General features: G+C 36.2%; 1 protein-coding gene across 1 annotated transcript; it reads right to left on the bottom strand.

Annotated features, from left to right (window-relative positions):
• Positions 1–449: 449 nt before the first annotated feature.
• Positions 450–17653, bottom strand: LOC137385690 (exocyst complex component 6B-like). The gene is made up of 18 exons (XM_068072216.1): positions 17639–17653; positions 16157–16300; positions 15659–15824; positions 15169–15307; positions 14567–14612; positions 13574–13778; positions 13031–13147; positions 12238–12306; positions 11426–11556; positions 10838–11030; positions 10485–10688; positions 5596–5692; positions 5149–5353; positions 4370–4497; positions 3996–4102; positions 3453–3594; positions 1450–1636; positions 450–1028 (listed from the first exon to the last, which is right to left on the bottom strand). The coding sequence occupies exons 2-18, from the start codon at positions 16276–16278 to the stop codon at positions 902–904; spliced, it is 2385 nt and encodes a 794-aa protein (XP_067928317.1). The 5' UTR covers positions 16279–16300; positions 17639–17653; the 3' UTR covers positions 450–901.
• Positions 17654–17724: the final 71 nt, after the last annotated feature.

Here is a 17724-nt window from a genome sequence, read left to right on the forward strand (position 1 = left end):
ACATGCAAATGAAATACCTCTTACCTAGAAACGCTGTTGACAATTCCTAGATAAATTATTTCTTATCTTTAATGACGTAAACAAATTTCTTTTTCCGTTCCTACAGTACTACGAAGGCTTTAGAAAATCAATGGCTTAGCGCTTCAGTGGTGATGCCAGTGATCACACTTATCCAGGCTTTTCATTCCAAAGCTTTTTCTTATGAGATAAAAATACTCCAAAAGTACTAGGTTAAAATTATTACCCAACTAGCCGTTGATCAACCAAAAGATTTTTGCTAAAAGTATTTTTGTTAAGACTTGGTTCAGCACAGTTGCTAGTGATCAAATTGGTAGATATTGATTAAAAAACCAGGTAAACAGCAAACTGATAAACCTATGATGCACAACATACTATCTAATGCTTACATATAGAGTACCTTTATTTTTCAATAGGCATAAAAGGGACTGATAATAGAGAATCCATAGATAAAACAGATAGAGAGTCACTAGGTAAACAAATTGATTGAAATAGAACAGGTCAATCAGTGATGCCACAGATTTGAATGTGTAACAGTAGGCAGTTGTGCGGGTATCATCATGTACAGTGTAACAGTAAGCAGTTGTGCGGGTATCATCATGTACAGTGTAACAGTAGGCAGTTGTGCGGGTATCATCATGTACAGGGTTTCTTATTAGCAGCTCTCATTACATGTATTTGATTCTCCATGAGATGCTCAATGCGGGAATAAGGCAGCTTACTGCGTGTATCAAAATATTATATACAAGACATTTCATGTTTCGATAGAATCTTTATGTTATAAATAAATATAAGATAAAAATATTAATACACAGAGAGTAAAGCATAAAGTGATATAATTATGTTTAAGGTGATAAAAGCATGTGTGAGAAAATAATAAGCATCATGGCTGGAGGGCTCTAATTCGCTTTATCACCATATCTAGCAGCTGTTGTTTGTCTTTCTCTGGCTTTTTCAAACGAGAAAATGAGTCCAAAAAATTGTTTGCTTTTCGATTGCTTGCCCTCATTCTACAAAACACGAGCATTGCATTAACACCACATTAACACCAGGGCCTCCCATGGTTCTTACCTGACCCAAAAAAATATTTCAATATATGACAGCGATAATTTCAAAATCGATATACAGAGATATTGTGATACAACAATACAGTTGGTAACATACATGTACTACTTTATTAGAATACTACTGTATGTTGAATAAACATTCAGTATAGTACTATTAAATTTGAATAAACATTCAGTATAGTACTATTATGTTAAATAAACATTCAGTATAGTACTATTATGTTGAATAAACATTCAGTATAGTACTATTATGTTGAATAAACATTCAGTATAGTACTATTATGTTGAATAAACATTCAGTATAGTACTATTATGTTGAATAAACATTCAGTATAGTACTATGAGATAGCAAGCTGACACCTACTTCTCAAGGATGGCAAGAAGAGTCTGTGGTTGCACTCTTGCATACTTGTTTCTCTCAGCACCATAGTCAGCAATATAAGAGTTCCAGTCAGCATAGATTACAAGGTCGAGCAGCTGCCTTAGTTCGGCAAAAGCCATGAGCAGTGTACCGTCATTCATACCGGGCACTGGCTCAGAACTCGCAAACACTATAAGATGGGAAGAATTAGGTCTATTCTAGCAATTTGAATAGAACTTATAGAAATAGAAGAGTAGTCTCCATCTCCATATATATTAGGTTGAAATTATTTATATTTCTACTTACTAGAAATTCCCCTGTCATACAGCCCACGACCAAAGTAATATTGGAAAAAAGAAAGGGTACTGATGGTTGAGAAATGCAATATTAGCAGTCAAATGGCACTGCAGTGCAATAGGATAACTGCAATGGTAGCTGTAATGTACTGGGTGTGGGTGTTATTATGTACAACAAACAGCAATAATGAAAGGAAAATATTATATGTTTATATCTCTACCCCTGCAATAGGAGAAATGCAATATTAAAAGTAAAATGCACTGATATTATTAGAACCAATATTATTAATATAGTAATACAGTAATAATAGAAAACCAATGCACAATTTTGTTTACATTTCAAAACGTCATGGCTAACAATATCAAGGAGTTGTGATACTTATATAGATTTTTAGAAAATCTATTTAACAAAACTATTTAGAAAAAATAATAACAGTAACATACTGCCCATCATCGATGTTGTTAGTGTGACTATAACACTTCAATAGTCATCTAAACTTATAATCAAATATTGTAATAATCTCATAAGAATCGTTACAAAAAAATATCATCGTCATCTCCTTTACTTTCGCTGTTTTGGACATCAGTTAGAATACCAAAGTACTCAAAAGTGTCCAAAATGTCAATTACTTTGAAATCGGCAAAAAAGAAACGATTATATTTCAGAACTTCTACGTTAATTACAGAGAGCTTCGGCAATTCGACAATGCTACAGACTGGTGAAGTGTGCACGTTATTTTTTCGTGAGATGCGCACGACTTAATGGTTCTATTCTCTGTCGCTCAGCGTTTCGTTTGCCGGTCTTAATTTTGATAAAGGCTTGGCAAGTTTTAATAACGATTTTCGGCCAAATTAATCTCTTTATTTATGTATAATCCGATCAGATGGGTAAGGTTTAGGAATATGTCGACAATTTTCAAAGATTTGGTAACATATTTAAATATGTTTTTATGTGTTTTGTATCGTTATTATACTCAAACGACTCTACACAAAAATGGTTAAATTTGTTGATGAGATTTCAGTACAAGGGTTTGCGACGTTGTTGATGAATAATTTTCGTGAGTTGTGTGTACATGCATTTATCATAAAACTCTTAAACATTCGCTCTGCTTGTTTGGTCGTGGGATAATATTGCTACTTATCAGAGAAAATGAAGAATTAAAACTAAAAAAAATTAAAAACCTAAATCATGGTATGATGTGCGTTTGATAACAAGTATTTCAATCTATAGGCCTACAACATAGCCTGAAGCTTTGCTTCTATTATACAAAGGGAATAATACAATAAAATTAGATTTTAGAAAATCATTGTGGGACTCTACCCAAACTATCCAAATTAACTGTGAGCAAATGATTCGATTAGAGATGTCTACTAGCGGAATCACATTGTTCGATCACCTGAAAGTGCTTGAGTAAGTTTTAGTTCACCAATTTAATTCCGCAACTTGTTTTTTATAAACTAGAAAGAGGTAAACTGATGAAAGAGTGAACAAGTAGGAGTGTAGATCGGTCTAATCCTATGAACTAGATGACTCCATCACAAATCATGAAGTAGAAGACCTACTCAAATTAAAGGAACTGTAGGTTATGGATGTCATCACATACATCATTTTTTCAATGTGAAAGACCAGAGTAACAGATAGCATGCAATATTAATCGATGTTTAGAGCATAAAAGTCTTAAGAAAAGAAGACCAATGCGCAAAACTCACTTTCACACTGCACCAAGTCAAGGTTGACCTGTTGAAGGGATGATAGAGACAGCTGTGTCACCTCCTCATCCATTAGAAGCAGTTTGAGGCTGTCAGCTATGTGCTTGCATACCGACATGCATGCCGTTTGCGCAAGCTTAAACTGTGAAAATAAAGGCCATGCGATCTAAATGTGAAGATCTCCATATATACTACACGAGATATCATTGCTTCATACTCAGTGCGAGACAACTAGATGCACGGGCCAGCCGCTTCTCTTACCAGCTATATGCTATATCCGCTTCTCTTACCAGCTATATGCTATATCCGCTTCTCTTACCAGCTATATGCTATATCTGCTTCTCTTACCAGCTATAGAGTAATAACCTACCTCCCTGTTGTAGTAAACAGACTCAAATAGAGTGATAACCTACCTCCCTGTAGTAAACAAACTCAAATAGAGTAACCTACCTCCCTGTAGTAAACAGACTCAAATAGAGTAATAACCTACCTCCCTGTAGTAAACAGACTCAAATAGAGTAACCTACTTCCCTGTTTACTTACTGGAAGATGTGAGAAGCTAATAAAAGTTGATCTTAGAAATGCAATCAGGTCGATAACATAATCACTCGCTGTGCCTGCAGAGTCGGAGCAGTTCCACTCATACTCGGCTATAATATACGGTAGATATCAACAGATTTCTGAATTAAACAACAGATTAAATAAACAGCAACAAAAGTGGTTTACCAACAACACAATAATGCATACATTATAGAACCAATATAGGTATGATGCCAATTTGGATGTAAGACAACCATCTATTTGTCTGTTATTATAGAACCAATATAGGTATGATACCAATCCGGATGTAAGACAACCATCTATTTGTCTGTTATTTAATTGGTGACTAAACTCGCCTCCTGCTCAAACCAACCTACCTAACTCGAAGAATGAATCTACTTTCTCATTGATCTGATTATAAATTCGCTCCTCAGCATCATTTCTTGCGTCCTTGAACATGGCGGTTCCTCTGAGACGGGACGAGTGCACACTGTCCTTCTCAGCACTACATAGAGTACTTTTCAAACTAAACAGATATCTTTGCTAACAGATAAGGAACGCAGAAACAGCAAGCAGAGTTGTTAGTAGCGCAGACCATACTAATTGGTACTTGAGCACCTGCTTACACATGCTTAAACATGCTTACACCTGCTTACATATGCTTACATCTGCTTAAACATGCTTACACATGCTTACACCTGCTTACACATGCTTACACCTGCTTACACATACTTAAACAGGCTTACACATGCTTACACCTGCTTACACATGCTTACACCTGCTTACATATGCTTACACATGCTTACACATGCTTAAACATGCTTACACCTGCTTACATATGCTTACATCTGCTTAAACATGCTTACACATGCTTACACCTGCTTACACATGCTTACACCTGCTTACACCTGCTTACACCTGCTTACACCTACTTACACATGCTTACACCTGCTTACACATGCTCACACATGCTTAAACATGCTTACATCTGCTTACACCTGCTTAAACATGCTTACATATGCTTACACCTGCTTACACCTGCTTAAACATGCTTACACCGGCCTACACCTGCCTACACATGCTTAAACATGCTTACACATGCTTAAACATGCTTACACATGCTTACACCTGCTTACACATGCTTAAACATGCTCACCCAGTTGTATTAGATATGAACTCTTCAAGGAAATCGCAAGACTTCTCCAGATAGTTCATATTGACAGCTATTTGGATGAGCTGGAGGAGACTAAGGCTCGGCTGTTTTAGAAGCAAGGAGACAGCGCCGCTCAGCGTTCTTGTCAGCAAGACATTTGTAGACTTTCTGATCATATCATCTATTTCAGTGTGACTCAAGTGAAGGCCTGACAAAATAACAGATGGGTTAAGACTCAACTTGTTTTGAAAAAAATTCTCATTATGATCTCATTTCTAAAGTTCATGTAGAGAGAACATTGGCTAAACGAATTAACCAGACCGCGTGTCACTAAAAGCAACTATAAAATGGGAAGACTGTTGATATAGTAGAAGAGAGAAGCTAAAGAGCTACTACTTGAATATCACTTTTTATCAAGAATCGGAAAAGAGAAAGCGAATCGTGCGATACCTTCACAAAACTTGAGACAAGAGTAGATATACTGACGACACTGGCCATACACCCTGGGTACCATCTGAGAAAAAGGAAACTGCTTGGGGAACTTAGCCTACAATTATAGAGATCACCAAATCAGAGCATGTATGATAAGGGTGTTTTACTTTATTCCTACAAAGACATCGCATCACGAAAATCTTGTCTTGGAATCCTTCCAGTACTAAGTGCTAGAATACACACTACACGTACAGACATAACTAACTGCATAGCAACCAGTTCATGCCATCGTAATGCATTGTCCATGTACTCAAACCCACTAACTTTCAACTTTAACTAAAACTCTACCTTTATCAGATATTTACTACCCTTAAACTCTTTTCCAACAGCAGTTTCAATATCCAGAAGTTTCAATAATTTCAACTACAAACCTATACAGCCAAGAAACTGGCAGCAAAGGCCCGCACCTACTTTTAAGGCTTATAGGCCTTTGCTTACGACACACTCAAATTCATAGCAATAGATGACCACGACTACTGACCACCATGACCATATTATAGATGACCACGATATATAAAAATATAAATGTAAATACTTGCATACATGCAGTTTAATAAATACCACAATATAAACACTCCTAGATAAAATGTAATATTTTTTACATAATTTGTAAGCTAATATTGTAGATATAGTGTAAACCACTATACCTACATGTACAATCAGCTTATTTAATTTCAAGCAACTGCTACTGACTGCTACCAACTTCTAGTGACTACTACAGACTTCTACCAACTACTACCGATTGTTACCAAATACTACCAACTACTACTGACTACTACCGACTACTGCTGACTACTACTGACTACTACCAACAACTACTGACTACTACTGACTGCTACTAACTACAGTGGAATCTTGGTTCTCGACCACAATCTGTTCTAGAAGATTATTCGAAAACCGAATTGTTCGAGATCCAAAACAATTATTCCCATTAGAATATATGTAAATTTTAATCCGTTCCAAGTTGAGAAAACAATTTCAGTAAAGTATTTGTTTAAGATTTTACACCAAAAACTGTACTGTGTACTACATACTTTAAATAAAAATGGGTAGATATAGATCGTGTTTATTTTTAATAAAAGATTTACTATTTATGATGATGAAAAAAGAAAACCAAAAGTAAAAATATCGTATGTTTTGCTCTTAAAACATCGAAAACATTCTGGGTCAAGAAACAATACCAAAAATTGATAATGAAACAGCAAAAAATGCAACACATCAATTACATCAGAAACTGTGTGAAAATATAAACAGCAATGGCACGTCTACTTCATATCTTTGAAGGAGAAACCTCCAAAACAATTTAGGGTTACTCGACTGGAGGAGTTGTCTCCCTAGCAAATCTCTTCGGTAGAGGTACGTCGTCCCAGACGGTTCCTACGACGTCCCAGACGGTTCCTACGACGTCCCAGACGGTTCTTTCCTTTTTGTTAAGAGTTTATGAAGCGTAACTTGCTTCTCCCTCAGTTAACTAGTGTTTCCATGCTGTTTCCGGAGCTGTTCTGAATGTTTAATTCTAATGCGCACGCTCCGGTCTGGTCGAGAACCGAATTTATGTTCGAGATCAAAAACGAACAAATCTTAATTTTTTGGTCAAAACCGAATTGGTCGAGAACCGAAGCGTTCGAGAACCGAAGCGTTCGAGAACCGAGGTTCCACTGTACTACTGACTACTACCTACTGCTACAAACTACTACCGACTACTACCAACTGCTAACAACTACTACCCACTACTACCAACTACTGCCTACTGACTACTACCGACTGTTACCGACTACTACCGACTGCTACGAACTACTACCAACTGCTACCGCCTGCTACCAACTACTACCGACCATTATTGGACTGACTTTTTTGCAAACTGATTCGAGGAGCAAAACCATGCGATGCTGTTCTTAAAACTTGGCTATATGTGGCCATTGAAAACTGGCTGTTATCTTAAAGATTACTTGTATCTCAAAGAAACTTGCTCAAAATGCTGCTTGTATCTCAAATTTCTCGTATGTTGAGACATTCGTATGTCGAGGTTATGACTGTTTCGTACTATTGCGAGAATTGAAACAAGATAATAATTTAATGAAGACAAAAAATCTGATCCTCGACGGAACTCAAACCACAATTCCCAGGTTAAGGCAATTTTTTATTAATTAAAGCACAATGGCACATTTGGTTAGGTTTATAGCTAGTTAGAGCGTGGAGGATGGTTGCAGAGCAGATGTTGGACAGACGTGAAGGTCCGGACACACAAACACATTCATATATATTAAATTAGATGAATACCCAGCATTGCCCCAATAATAAAAAATTTTTGCATTAAAAATTTATTTTTATTTAAAATATCCCCCATTTTTCATCATAACTTTTAAAATTCATATCATGAGAAAAGTGTTTTGTGCAGTTCAAATAAATTAGGAGAAAAACTAAAACAAATGTAAAGGTGTCTAAATGTGAAATAATTAGCAATGGCTAACTAGTCTGTTTTGTTACAATGGTTACAATGAAATGAGCCTCGATGCTGATATAATTAAAACGAACTGATAAAACAAAATAAAAGTCACGAATGTTGAATTAATTATAACAATGAGTATGTGGAAGTGTGTGTATAAAAAATGTTATTGTTGCTACAGAAGCTATTCGTCAAAATTTGGAATAAGACGATACTGGTACTCCACGATATTGATACAAACGTAAAATTGCGATATCGAAATTAAATACATCAGTGAAGCGCATGAGGGTACTTTGACTGGCTGACCCAAAAGAGAATGTACAGGCAATTCCTAGTCGAGAATGTTCATGTGAATATGTTTTAGATTTACGACTTTTAGCGATTGCCATTTGCGATAACTGGAAAGTGAAGATTGAAATTGTGCTGTTACAGTTGCGCTGTAATGAAACATTTATAATTGAAATAGCACATTTGAAAATTAAAAATGAAAAAAATGAATAATGCGTTTTGAAATGGCTTTTAAGAAAAATTTTCAAAAAACAAATGCAAAAGGTAATATTAATTCATATTAAAATGTACATATATAACTTTAATCGCTATAAGTATACTATAGATAAGCCAAGTAAGATAAGAACAGCTTAGCCTTGTGGTTAGATGCGGGTGTTGGCATACTTGTAATCACAATTGTCGCGAGTTCAATTTTAGTACATTTGAGATTTTTCATTGCAAGAGTTTAATCTCTACAGCCGGACATATTGAGGACAGCAAACAAAAGACAAACTTTGAGATATATAGATTATAGGCTTGTTTCAAATCTCACGCAGCTGTATTCTACAAACGAGTTAACATTTAAATCTAATATATATATATACATGTATATATATATATATATATATATATATATATATATATATATATATATATATATATATATATATATATGAGGCTGACAGTTGAAGATCAAATGCTATCATATACTAGTCTTCAAGGTTTCTAAACTACCTAGCGCTGCCAGTAAGTGCCTTTCCACTTACTGGCAGCAGCGCCCATCTTCCTTCAAAACCTGGCTGCACAAAAGGTTTGCAGTAAGATAAGATTAGTGACAAAAGAGCTCTACCATACATTATGAACTAGGCTTATTGGATATGATGCGAATGTCATCAATTCAAGAGATCGCAACTACCAATTTCCACAAAATTTATCATATCCATATTCAAGCGGAAAGAATAAGAATTGAAGGAAGCCAAACCTAGAATTGGCAGTCACAAAAATCTCTTTGCCACAGAAGGAGAAACAAAAATGTTGTCTACAAAGGAGTTTTAGCATGAAGGAATATTTTTTGGTCTTCTGACTAGCTTAGTAGGTTACGATCTTCTGACTAGTTTGGTAGGTTACTTCTGACTAGTTTGGTAGGTTACTTCTGACTAGATTGGTAGGTTACGGTCTTCTGACTAGTTTGGTAGGTTACGATCTTCTGACTAGTTTGGTAGGTTACGATCTTCTGACTAGTTTGGTAGGTTACTTCTGACTAGTTTGGTAGGTTACTTCTGACTAGTTTGGTAGGTTACGATCTTCTGACTAGTTTGGTAGGTTACGATCTTCTGACTAGTTTGGTAGGTTACTTCTGACTAATTTGGTAGGTTACTTCTGACTAGTTTGGTAGGTTACGATCTTCTGACTAGTTTGGTAGGTTACTTCTGACTAATTTGGTAGGTTACTTCTGACTAGTTTGGTAGGTTACAATCGGTAGTCTTCTGACTAGTTTGGTAGGTTACGATCGAAAAATAAGTATGTAGTATTGATTTGAAATATGGCAACTTCTCATTTAAAAAACAACATGCTAGACAACTACACCATTCCTTTCTGATTTTTTGAAACAACATGCTAGACAACTACACCATTCCTTTCTGATTTCTTGAAACATCAAAAATTTTGGCTAGGTAATATTTTATGAGTAATTATATCAAATGATTTGATATGATAATGATATGATTTGTGGTCTACTCTGAGTTAAGTTTTAATAAGAAGGTTCGTCTGTACGTACAGCACCCTCTCACTGGTATCAGTTATGGTTCTACAGCAATTATAGCAATGTAACAAATATAGCTATATAGCAACTGCGGATACACAGCCACTAGGGCTAGACAGACTTGCTAAAACATCTCTGATAATAGCCAAACAAATCAGAATGGATTCAAGTTTTCTAAGTGCCAAGAAAGCTGAAGAATCACTAAAAAACATGAATGATTTACCGGGACAATAATAAGATTATTTAGTTGTCAATCTGAAAAAGCAGAGTAATTGATGTTTTCGGGAATGTTGTTTTATATATAATATAATACGCATTGCTCAGCTGTCAAATGTAGGGGCAAGGAGCAACAACTGCTAAGTCTAAACCAACCTTTTCAAGTTTCTCGTCAATGTAAGGAAACTTGGAGATTACAAAATAGTATTCCTCCTCTTCTCGTACCAAAATAGCCGTGTAGTCATCAGCTTCAAATATTTCTCCAAAAATCTGAACCCATTTTTGCATAAGAATCTCTGTGTACTGATCCCTTACCTCCTTTAGGAGATCGTAGAACTGCGTAACAGCAAACCCGTAGCCCTAGAACACAAACCCATAGCCCTAGAACATAGGCGAGCATATGTGTGAAAGAGGAAAGTTTGGAGATGGAATGAACTAGCATTTTGTTTGGTCAGTAAGAGCGCTTCTACAGAATGGTAAGAACAGTAAGAGCAGACAAATATAATTGCCTTCATGCAATGGCTGAAGAGAACAATGGTATTCTTGATGCTAAGGTTGAGTGATGAATCTGTACAATAGGCGGAGTAAGTCCTCAGTTGGTTAACAATCCTTTTGACAGCCCTCTCCCACAGCTCATCCATGTAGTTTCTAGTGACCAGACCTGAGGTTGTGTTCAGTATGTGTTCCTCACACACAAAGAACCTTCAAAAGAAGGTTGTGTCTAAATTACTCGACAGATGATGGTGGAAAGTGGTAGATACTCCATATACCTTTGGCACACGTATAACAATGCAGAGACAAAGCCAGCACATTCGATGAAGTACATTGTAATGAGGTAAAAACAATCTATTAGGTGGCCATTAGATCCCAAGGTCAAAGAGCCTGATGTGAGCTGTCAAGTATGGATGTACAACACAGCGAATACCCGCTACACACAGACAAGAGAAAGTACAAACTAAAGTAAGTATTAAACTGATAGGTATTTGCAGACCAATACAGTTATGTATGACTAATACAGATATGTATGACTAGTACAGATATGCATGACTAGTACAGATAGCAAATGGCTAATGTAGATACATGTATGTATGACTAACCCGATGATGTTGTGAAAATAACTCTTGTATCCATCGAGACTCTCTCCCATATTGGCTGGTGGATCAAGTACAAGACCGCATTGCTGCCGCCTCTGCTTGCGGTAGTATGACTCAAACTGGTCCCTCGCTCCCTGCAAGTCATACGCTGACTCAAAGAAGATGCGTAAAAATCATTAATAGAAATGGCTGTCTCTATGCGTATAAGATTAAACGCGAGGCCCCTGTACGTATACTACCCCTGTGTATATAATCATACAAATGAGCTCCTACATATGCTGTCCCTGTATATATAATTGTACACATGACCTCTGTACATTCATACTGCTCCTGTGCATATAACTCTACATGTGACCTCTGTACATATGCTGCCCTTGTGTATATAATGGTACACATAGCCCCTGTACATATACAGGTCCTGTGTATATAATTACACAAATGACCTCTGTACATATACAGCTCCTGTGTATTTAATTATACAAATGGCCTCTGTACATATACAGCTCCTGTGTATATAATTACACAAATGACCTCTGTACATATACAGCTCCTGTGTATTTAATTATACAAATGACTTCTTTACATATACAGCGCCTGTGTATATAGTTATACAAATGACCTCTGTACATATACAGCTCCTGTGTATTTAATTATACAAATGACTTCTGTACATATGCTGCCCTGCGCACATAATTATACGTATGGCCTCTATACATATACAGCTTCTCTATACAATTATATAGATGACCTCTGTACATTTTCTGCTCCTGTGTACATAAAACATACAAAATCGCCATATGTGCTATGCCACTTACCAGCACGGAATTAATATGAAGACATCGGTAGACCGCAGAGAAATCTACAAGGTCCTGTGGACTGGGTGGCTGGTAATAAAAAGCAACAAGATAAGGTGTAGAAGTGACAGGCTGTGACAAATAGTCAGTTATGACAGAATGAGTTTCAGTACATAGGGTAAATATATGCTGCTTGTGCTCTCAAAAAATGAAACAAAGATAACAGCGCGGAAACTTAGTGAGGCGAAAGTATACGATACAAAAAAGGAAATATTGCACTTTACATGATCCTCTAAATCTAAAAAGACTAAAATTGTATCTTGAATGTTTTAAGATATTTCGAGGATGTGAGAGTGTGTAGGATTGTAATTGCGAGCAGCTACGAGTCTCATCATTATTATAGCACAGTATGTGTTCTTTCATATAAATACATCGGAAATACTGTCAATTTTAACCGTACAAAGAGAGCTGTACATGTATACATGAAGTTGTCGTGGCAGAGAGCATTGGAAAATGAAATATGGTGTGACAACAACAAGTATGGTATTAATAACAAAAGACTACATGACACTTTCTTTATGGTGTGGATTCATCAGCTCTGAAATAACTACCAGGAGCTAACTACCAGGAGGTGCTAACTCCCCGCTGATTACTTTAGATACTCCGCAGACTGCTTTAGATACAGAGTCAAGCATTGAAGCTCGCATGAAACATTACTTATAGGTCCTTCATGTAATCTATCATCCGACTAAGTTCCGATGTTCTGACTGTTACCGATGAGTAGTGTGCAGAAGGCAAAAAATAGCTAACTAACCTCTTCCTCATCCTTGTTCGCTTCAGGACTTGCAAATGGATTTAAAGGATTGCTTGATTGTTTCTTTGCTAGTGTTTTGCGTGCCAAGTCAACATCCATTTTGGCTCTAACTGCAGTCTGCAGAGATATATAACTTGCATTACAAAAGAATTTACAAACAAATATATAGTTCAGTGGGCTTCAACTACATGCATACAGTGTATGATATAACAGTGCACTATGTATAACGGAGCACTATGTATAACAGTGCACTATGTATAACGGTGCACTATGTATAACAGAGCACTATGTATAACAGTGCACTATGTATAACGGTGCACTATGTATAACAGAGCACTATGTATAACAGCGCACTATGTATAACAGTGCACTATGTATAACAGTGCACTATGTATAACAGAGCACTATGTATAACAGTGCACTATGTATAACAGCGCACTATGTATAACAGTGCACTATGTATAACAGTGCACTATGTATAACAGAGCACTATGTATAACAGTGCACTATGTGCACTATATACACAAGGGTTAATCAGCTAACCTGAATCATTGCAGCCTCTCCCACCCGAGAGCAGTGTCGTCTGATACTCTCAAGAAAATCTTTAAGGTCTGACATGGAAGCATCTTTGATCTGAGCTCTGATGGTAGGAATGGCTGAGCACATATCCTGAGTAAACCTGAAGTGGGATATCCTAGGGAGATATGTGTGCTCGAGTTGCTCAAGGGTCTTCAGGGCTGGGTAGTACCTGCACGAGGTAGTCTTATCATCATAATGCGACCGAAAAATGATCAAGGAAATACTCTAGAAATAATATGTCGCACTATATTAAGTCAGATGCTATATGAGTAGAAAACCACGATATCAGGTGTGTATAGAGACTATATCAGGTGTGTATAGAGACACTATATCAGGTGTGTAGAGACACCATATCAGGTGTGTATAGAGACTATATCAGGTGTGTATAGAGACACTATATCAGGTGTGTATAGAGACCATATCAGGTGTGTATAGAGACTATATCAAGTGTAGAAGAACACTATTGCAAATGTGTAGGGATAGTACATCAGGTGTGTAGAGATGTTATGTCACTACCTGGTTGAAGGTGTTCTACAAGGACTATATCAGGTGTGTAGAGAGGTTGGCACTACCTAGATGAAGGTGCTCTACAAGGACTATATCAGGTGTGTAGAGATGTTGTCACTACCTAGTTGAAGGTGCTCTACAAGGACTATATCACGTGTGTAAAGATGTTATGTCACTACCTAGTTGAAGGTGCTCTACAAGGACTATATCAGGTGTGTAGAGATGCTATGTCACTACCTAGTTGAAGGTGCTCTACAAGGACTATATCGGGTGTGTAAAGATGTTATGTCACTACCTAATTGAAGGCGCTCTACAAGGACTATATCGGGTGTGTAGAGATGTTATGTCACTGCCTGGTTGAAGGTGCTCTACAAGGACTATTCTAAGATTGCTTGCTCTTGTAGGAGTTAAAAAAGAGTTGAACAGAAAAATATAGAATGGTGTGAATACCTTTTGGCTTTCATCTGTTCCTGCAGCTTTGCATACATTTCTAAAACTATAGCAAAACAGAAGTGTAAGAAAAGGTCAGCTACTACAAACATAATCAGCTACCAACTATCACATCTCTCAGCAAATACTACCAACATAACCAGCTACTATCATATCTCTCAGCCAATATTACCAATATAACTAGCTATCAACTATCATATATCTCAGCAAATACTACCAACATAACTAGCTACCAACTATCCTTTCTCTTAGCAAATGCTACAAGCGCACATCATTTAATAACAACAAATAAAAAAGAACAATTGCTTGGTTGAACAGTCGCAGGGTGTTGTATTCTCAGGCCTGAGTCTTGACAATTGTAAAATAACAAAAGTAGCAAATACACGTTCACTCTTTAGCTGTATTATAATCAGCCAAGTATACAGCTGATTAGATTTCCTTCGATTGTATATATGTACTTTCACAGCCTGTAATTGACAGAAGAGACACAAGTTTGCGAAGTTGTAACTTGACATTTATGGGACTTGATGCATGATTAATTAACCAGGTGACCTCTCATACTTCTTAAAATTGAATCGCCACCATAAAGTCAATTCTCATACCTGGTAATGTTAGTTCCAAAATTTCCACAACAGAGCAGGCATTGCGCTGTGTTTTTCGACAGGCTATCAGCTCATCAGCTTTGCTTATTAGTGGCCTGCTAGAGGCCTGTAGTTCACTGTCTACTTGTGAAATCTCATCCTGCACAACATCAACCGCTTACAATACATCTAGTCTAGTTTACATACAATAGTTTAGTGACCAACATGGCAACAAACATAACACTAGATCGAGTATAAAAACTAGCTTAGCTGCACTACTACTTCACTTCATGAAACCTATTATGTCACAGACGTAAGATGGAATTTATGCTAGATGTCAGAACTCGCGCACATGTGATACGGTACATTCTCTATTGTCAGATATTAGTGACTCTCTTTGTTAGTTCATCTAAGAAACAAATCTAAAGACCAATTTTGATAATTAATTGAACCGTTTTTCATAATTTTTTGCAGTATTTAAAATCTGGTTAAATACAATTCAGACTCATACCTTAACCAAGTTGGCCTGACCTCTGACTTGCAGCAACTCCCGAACAGCATCTATGAAGCCCTGGTAGTGTCTGTGACACATCTTCTCTATCTCTTTGTCTTGCAACAATATCCTTGCTTCAAGCTTCTTTAAAAAAGCCTCATGCTCTCCATCCTGATAGATTGTTCTAGATAAAAAATGAGATTGGTTACTTTGGTCATGCTAAATATTACTGTATGTTTGCATAGTTCTTTGCTAAACCGTATATTCGCCATAGTTGATACAACATGAACATCAGTTACAAGTGAATAGTTGCATGTTAAAGTCTATCTGGTATTCGTTATCTGACAAACAGCTAGTAATTCACATTACTCTGAATTATCTGTTGGCTATGATGTTGGTAATTAGAGAAACTGGTAGTTAACAAATGTGGCAATATGAACATCTGATGACAGCGTACGCAGAAGTACTATTAGTGCTTTTTTTAAACAGTATGAACAGGAGCAGCAATGGTAATACCTCAATGTAGAAGCTGTGTGTCCTTCAGATGACTCTAATTCAGTTATGAGGTGGTCGTGCTTTATATCCATTTCATCATTGGTTTGACGAACAAACTTTAGAATATTTGATGGAGTTTCCATGGTAGTTCACTGCTATTGGTTGCTAAAGTCATACATAGCTGTTCTAAGGAAACCCGTAACAATGAAACATCTGCTAGCAACTTGTTGACATCCTGTAGTATTTAAATCTTGAACTATGTACTGATTTGCAATGATAAATTGTTTCATGAACAGTAATATTTATAATTGTTTATATCAAGACAAAAACTATTCCCTTCATGGTTTATGGGAATTGGTAGCGCTACCTTAGGTCTGGCTATGGCTTAATTATGATTCATTCACACACCTAATGTTAACATACTTTATACTTCAGATATGAATACTATACTCAGACAGGCTGTTTTAAGCCTTGAAAATAGAAATAAGGTACAGTACTATAAATCCAAGACGATTATCCTTTGCAATAGTCGTAAAAGGAAATTTACCTAAACCTACCTGTCATTAGTTTTCAGATAAATTAGATATATTAGAGCATATGCATTCTGGTCTGGACTAGAGCCAGTGTATTACAGCGCCTGACAAAATAGTTAGGACATCAATATTTAATAGGCTAATTCAGACCAAATTTTTCATTTCAACATATTTGTTATCTCTATATTCTGGGTCGGCTGGCTAAGTTTGGTAAAGTTTGGCTTGATTTTTACGTGACTTGATGCATGACTATTTAATCCGCATGAATAATGTTTCCATTCCATTGACTTTATTCTCATGAAGTCAATTCTGATGGTTTATTTATTAATAATAATCATTTAAAACAATTACACAAAAAAACTTTGATTTATAATGAAAAAAATATATCAGCGCTTGTGTAGCCACCAGCATCAAACATATAGAAGGAATATTCAAGACACCTTTAAATATATAATTTCTAGTAATAAGCCTACATTTAATGTTTTTTACAAATGTTAACCGTGGTATGCAGTGTTATAATGTAGAAAAAATTCCCAAATAGTTCCGCAATAAATTATGAGCTCATGAGACTATGGGTGCCGTTAGAGACCATAAGGCACAAGATGATTTAATATGCTTTTTCTGTTTTTTTTTCTTCAAAGGGCTAACAGTGAGAAGTTTTCATGATTTACTATAGCTTCCTTATTATTTTCTAAGAAGTGGGAGGTCAATTTAGACTTGGCTACTGAAAGCAATCTTCGGACTTCTATGATAATTTGCACTGGATTTCTAAAAGCAATTTTCTGTCTATAAAAGCAACACAACGCTAAATTATTTGACTCATCATTCTAATAACGCATTAGTTAGAAAAAGATTTAAGTAGCATACACTGTATTACTAAAAATTTTGACAGACAAAGTTGTTTATCTTTCGCAATGCTACTTATTGGTAAACACAGACATCTGTAACGCTTCCTTGCTTTTTTGCCTACTTGCATATTGGTGACGATGCAAATAAAACGTCAAAAATTCAAAAACTAAACAACAAATATGCCAGCTGATTTAGTTATTTATTCGC

This window comes from Watersipora subatra, chromosome 1 (genome assembly GCF_963576615.1).
Source record: "Watersipora subatra chromosome 1, tzWatSuba1.1, whole genome shotgun sequence".
NCBI lineage: Eukaryota > Metazoa > Bryozoa > Gymnolaemata > Cheilostomatida > Watersiporidae > Watersipora > Watersipora subatra.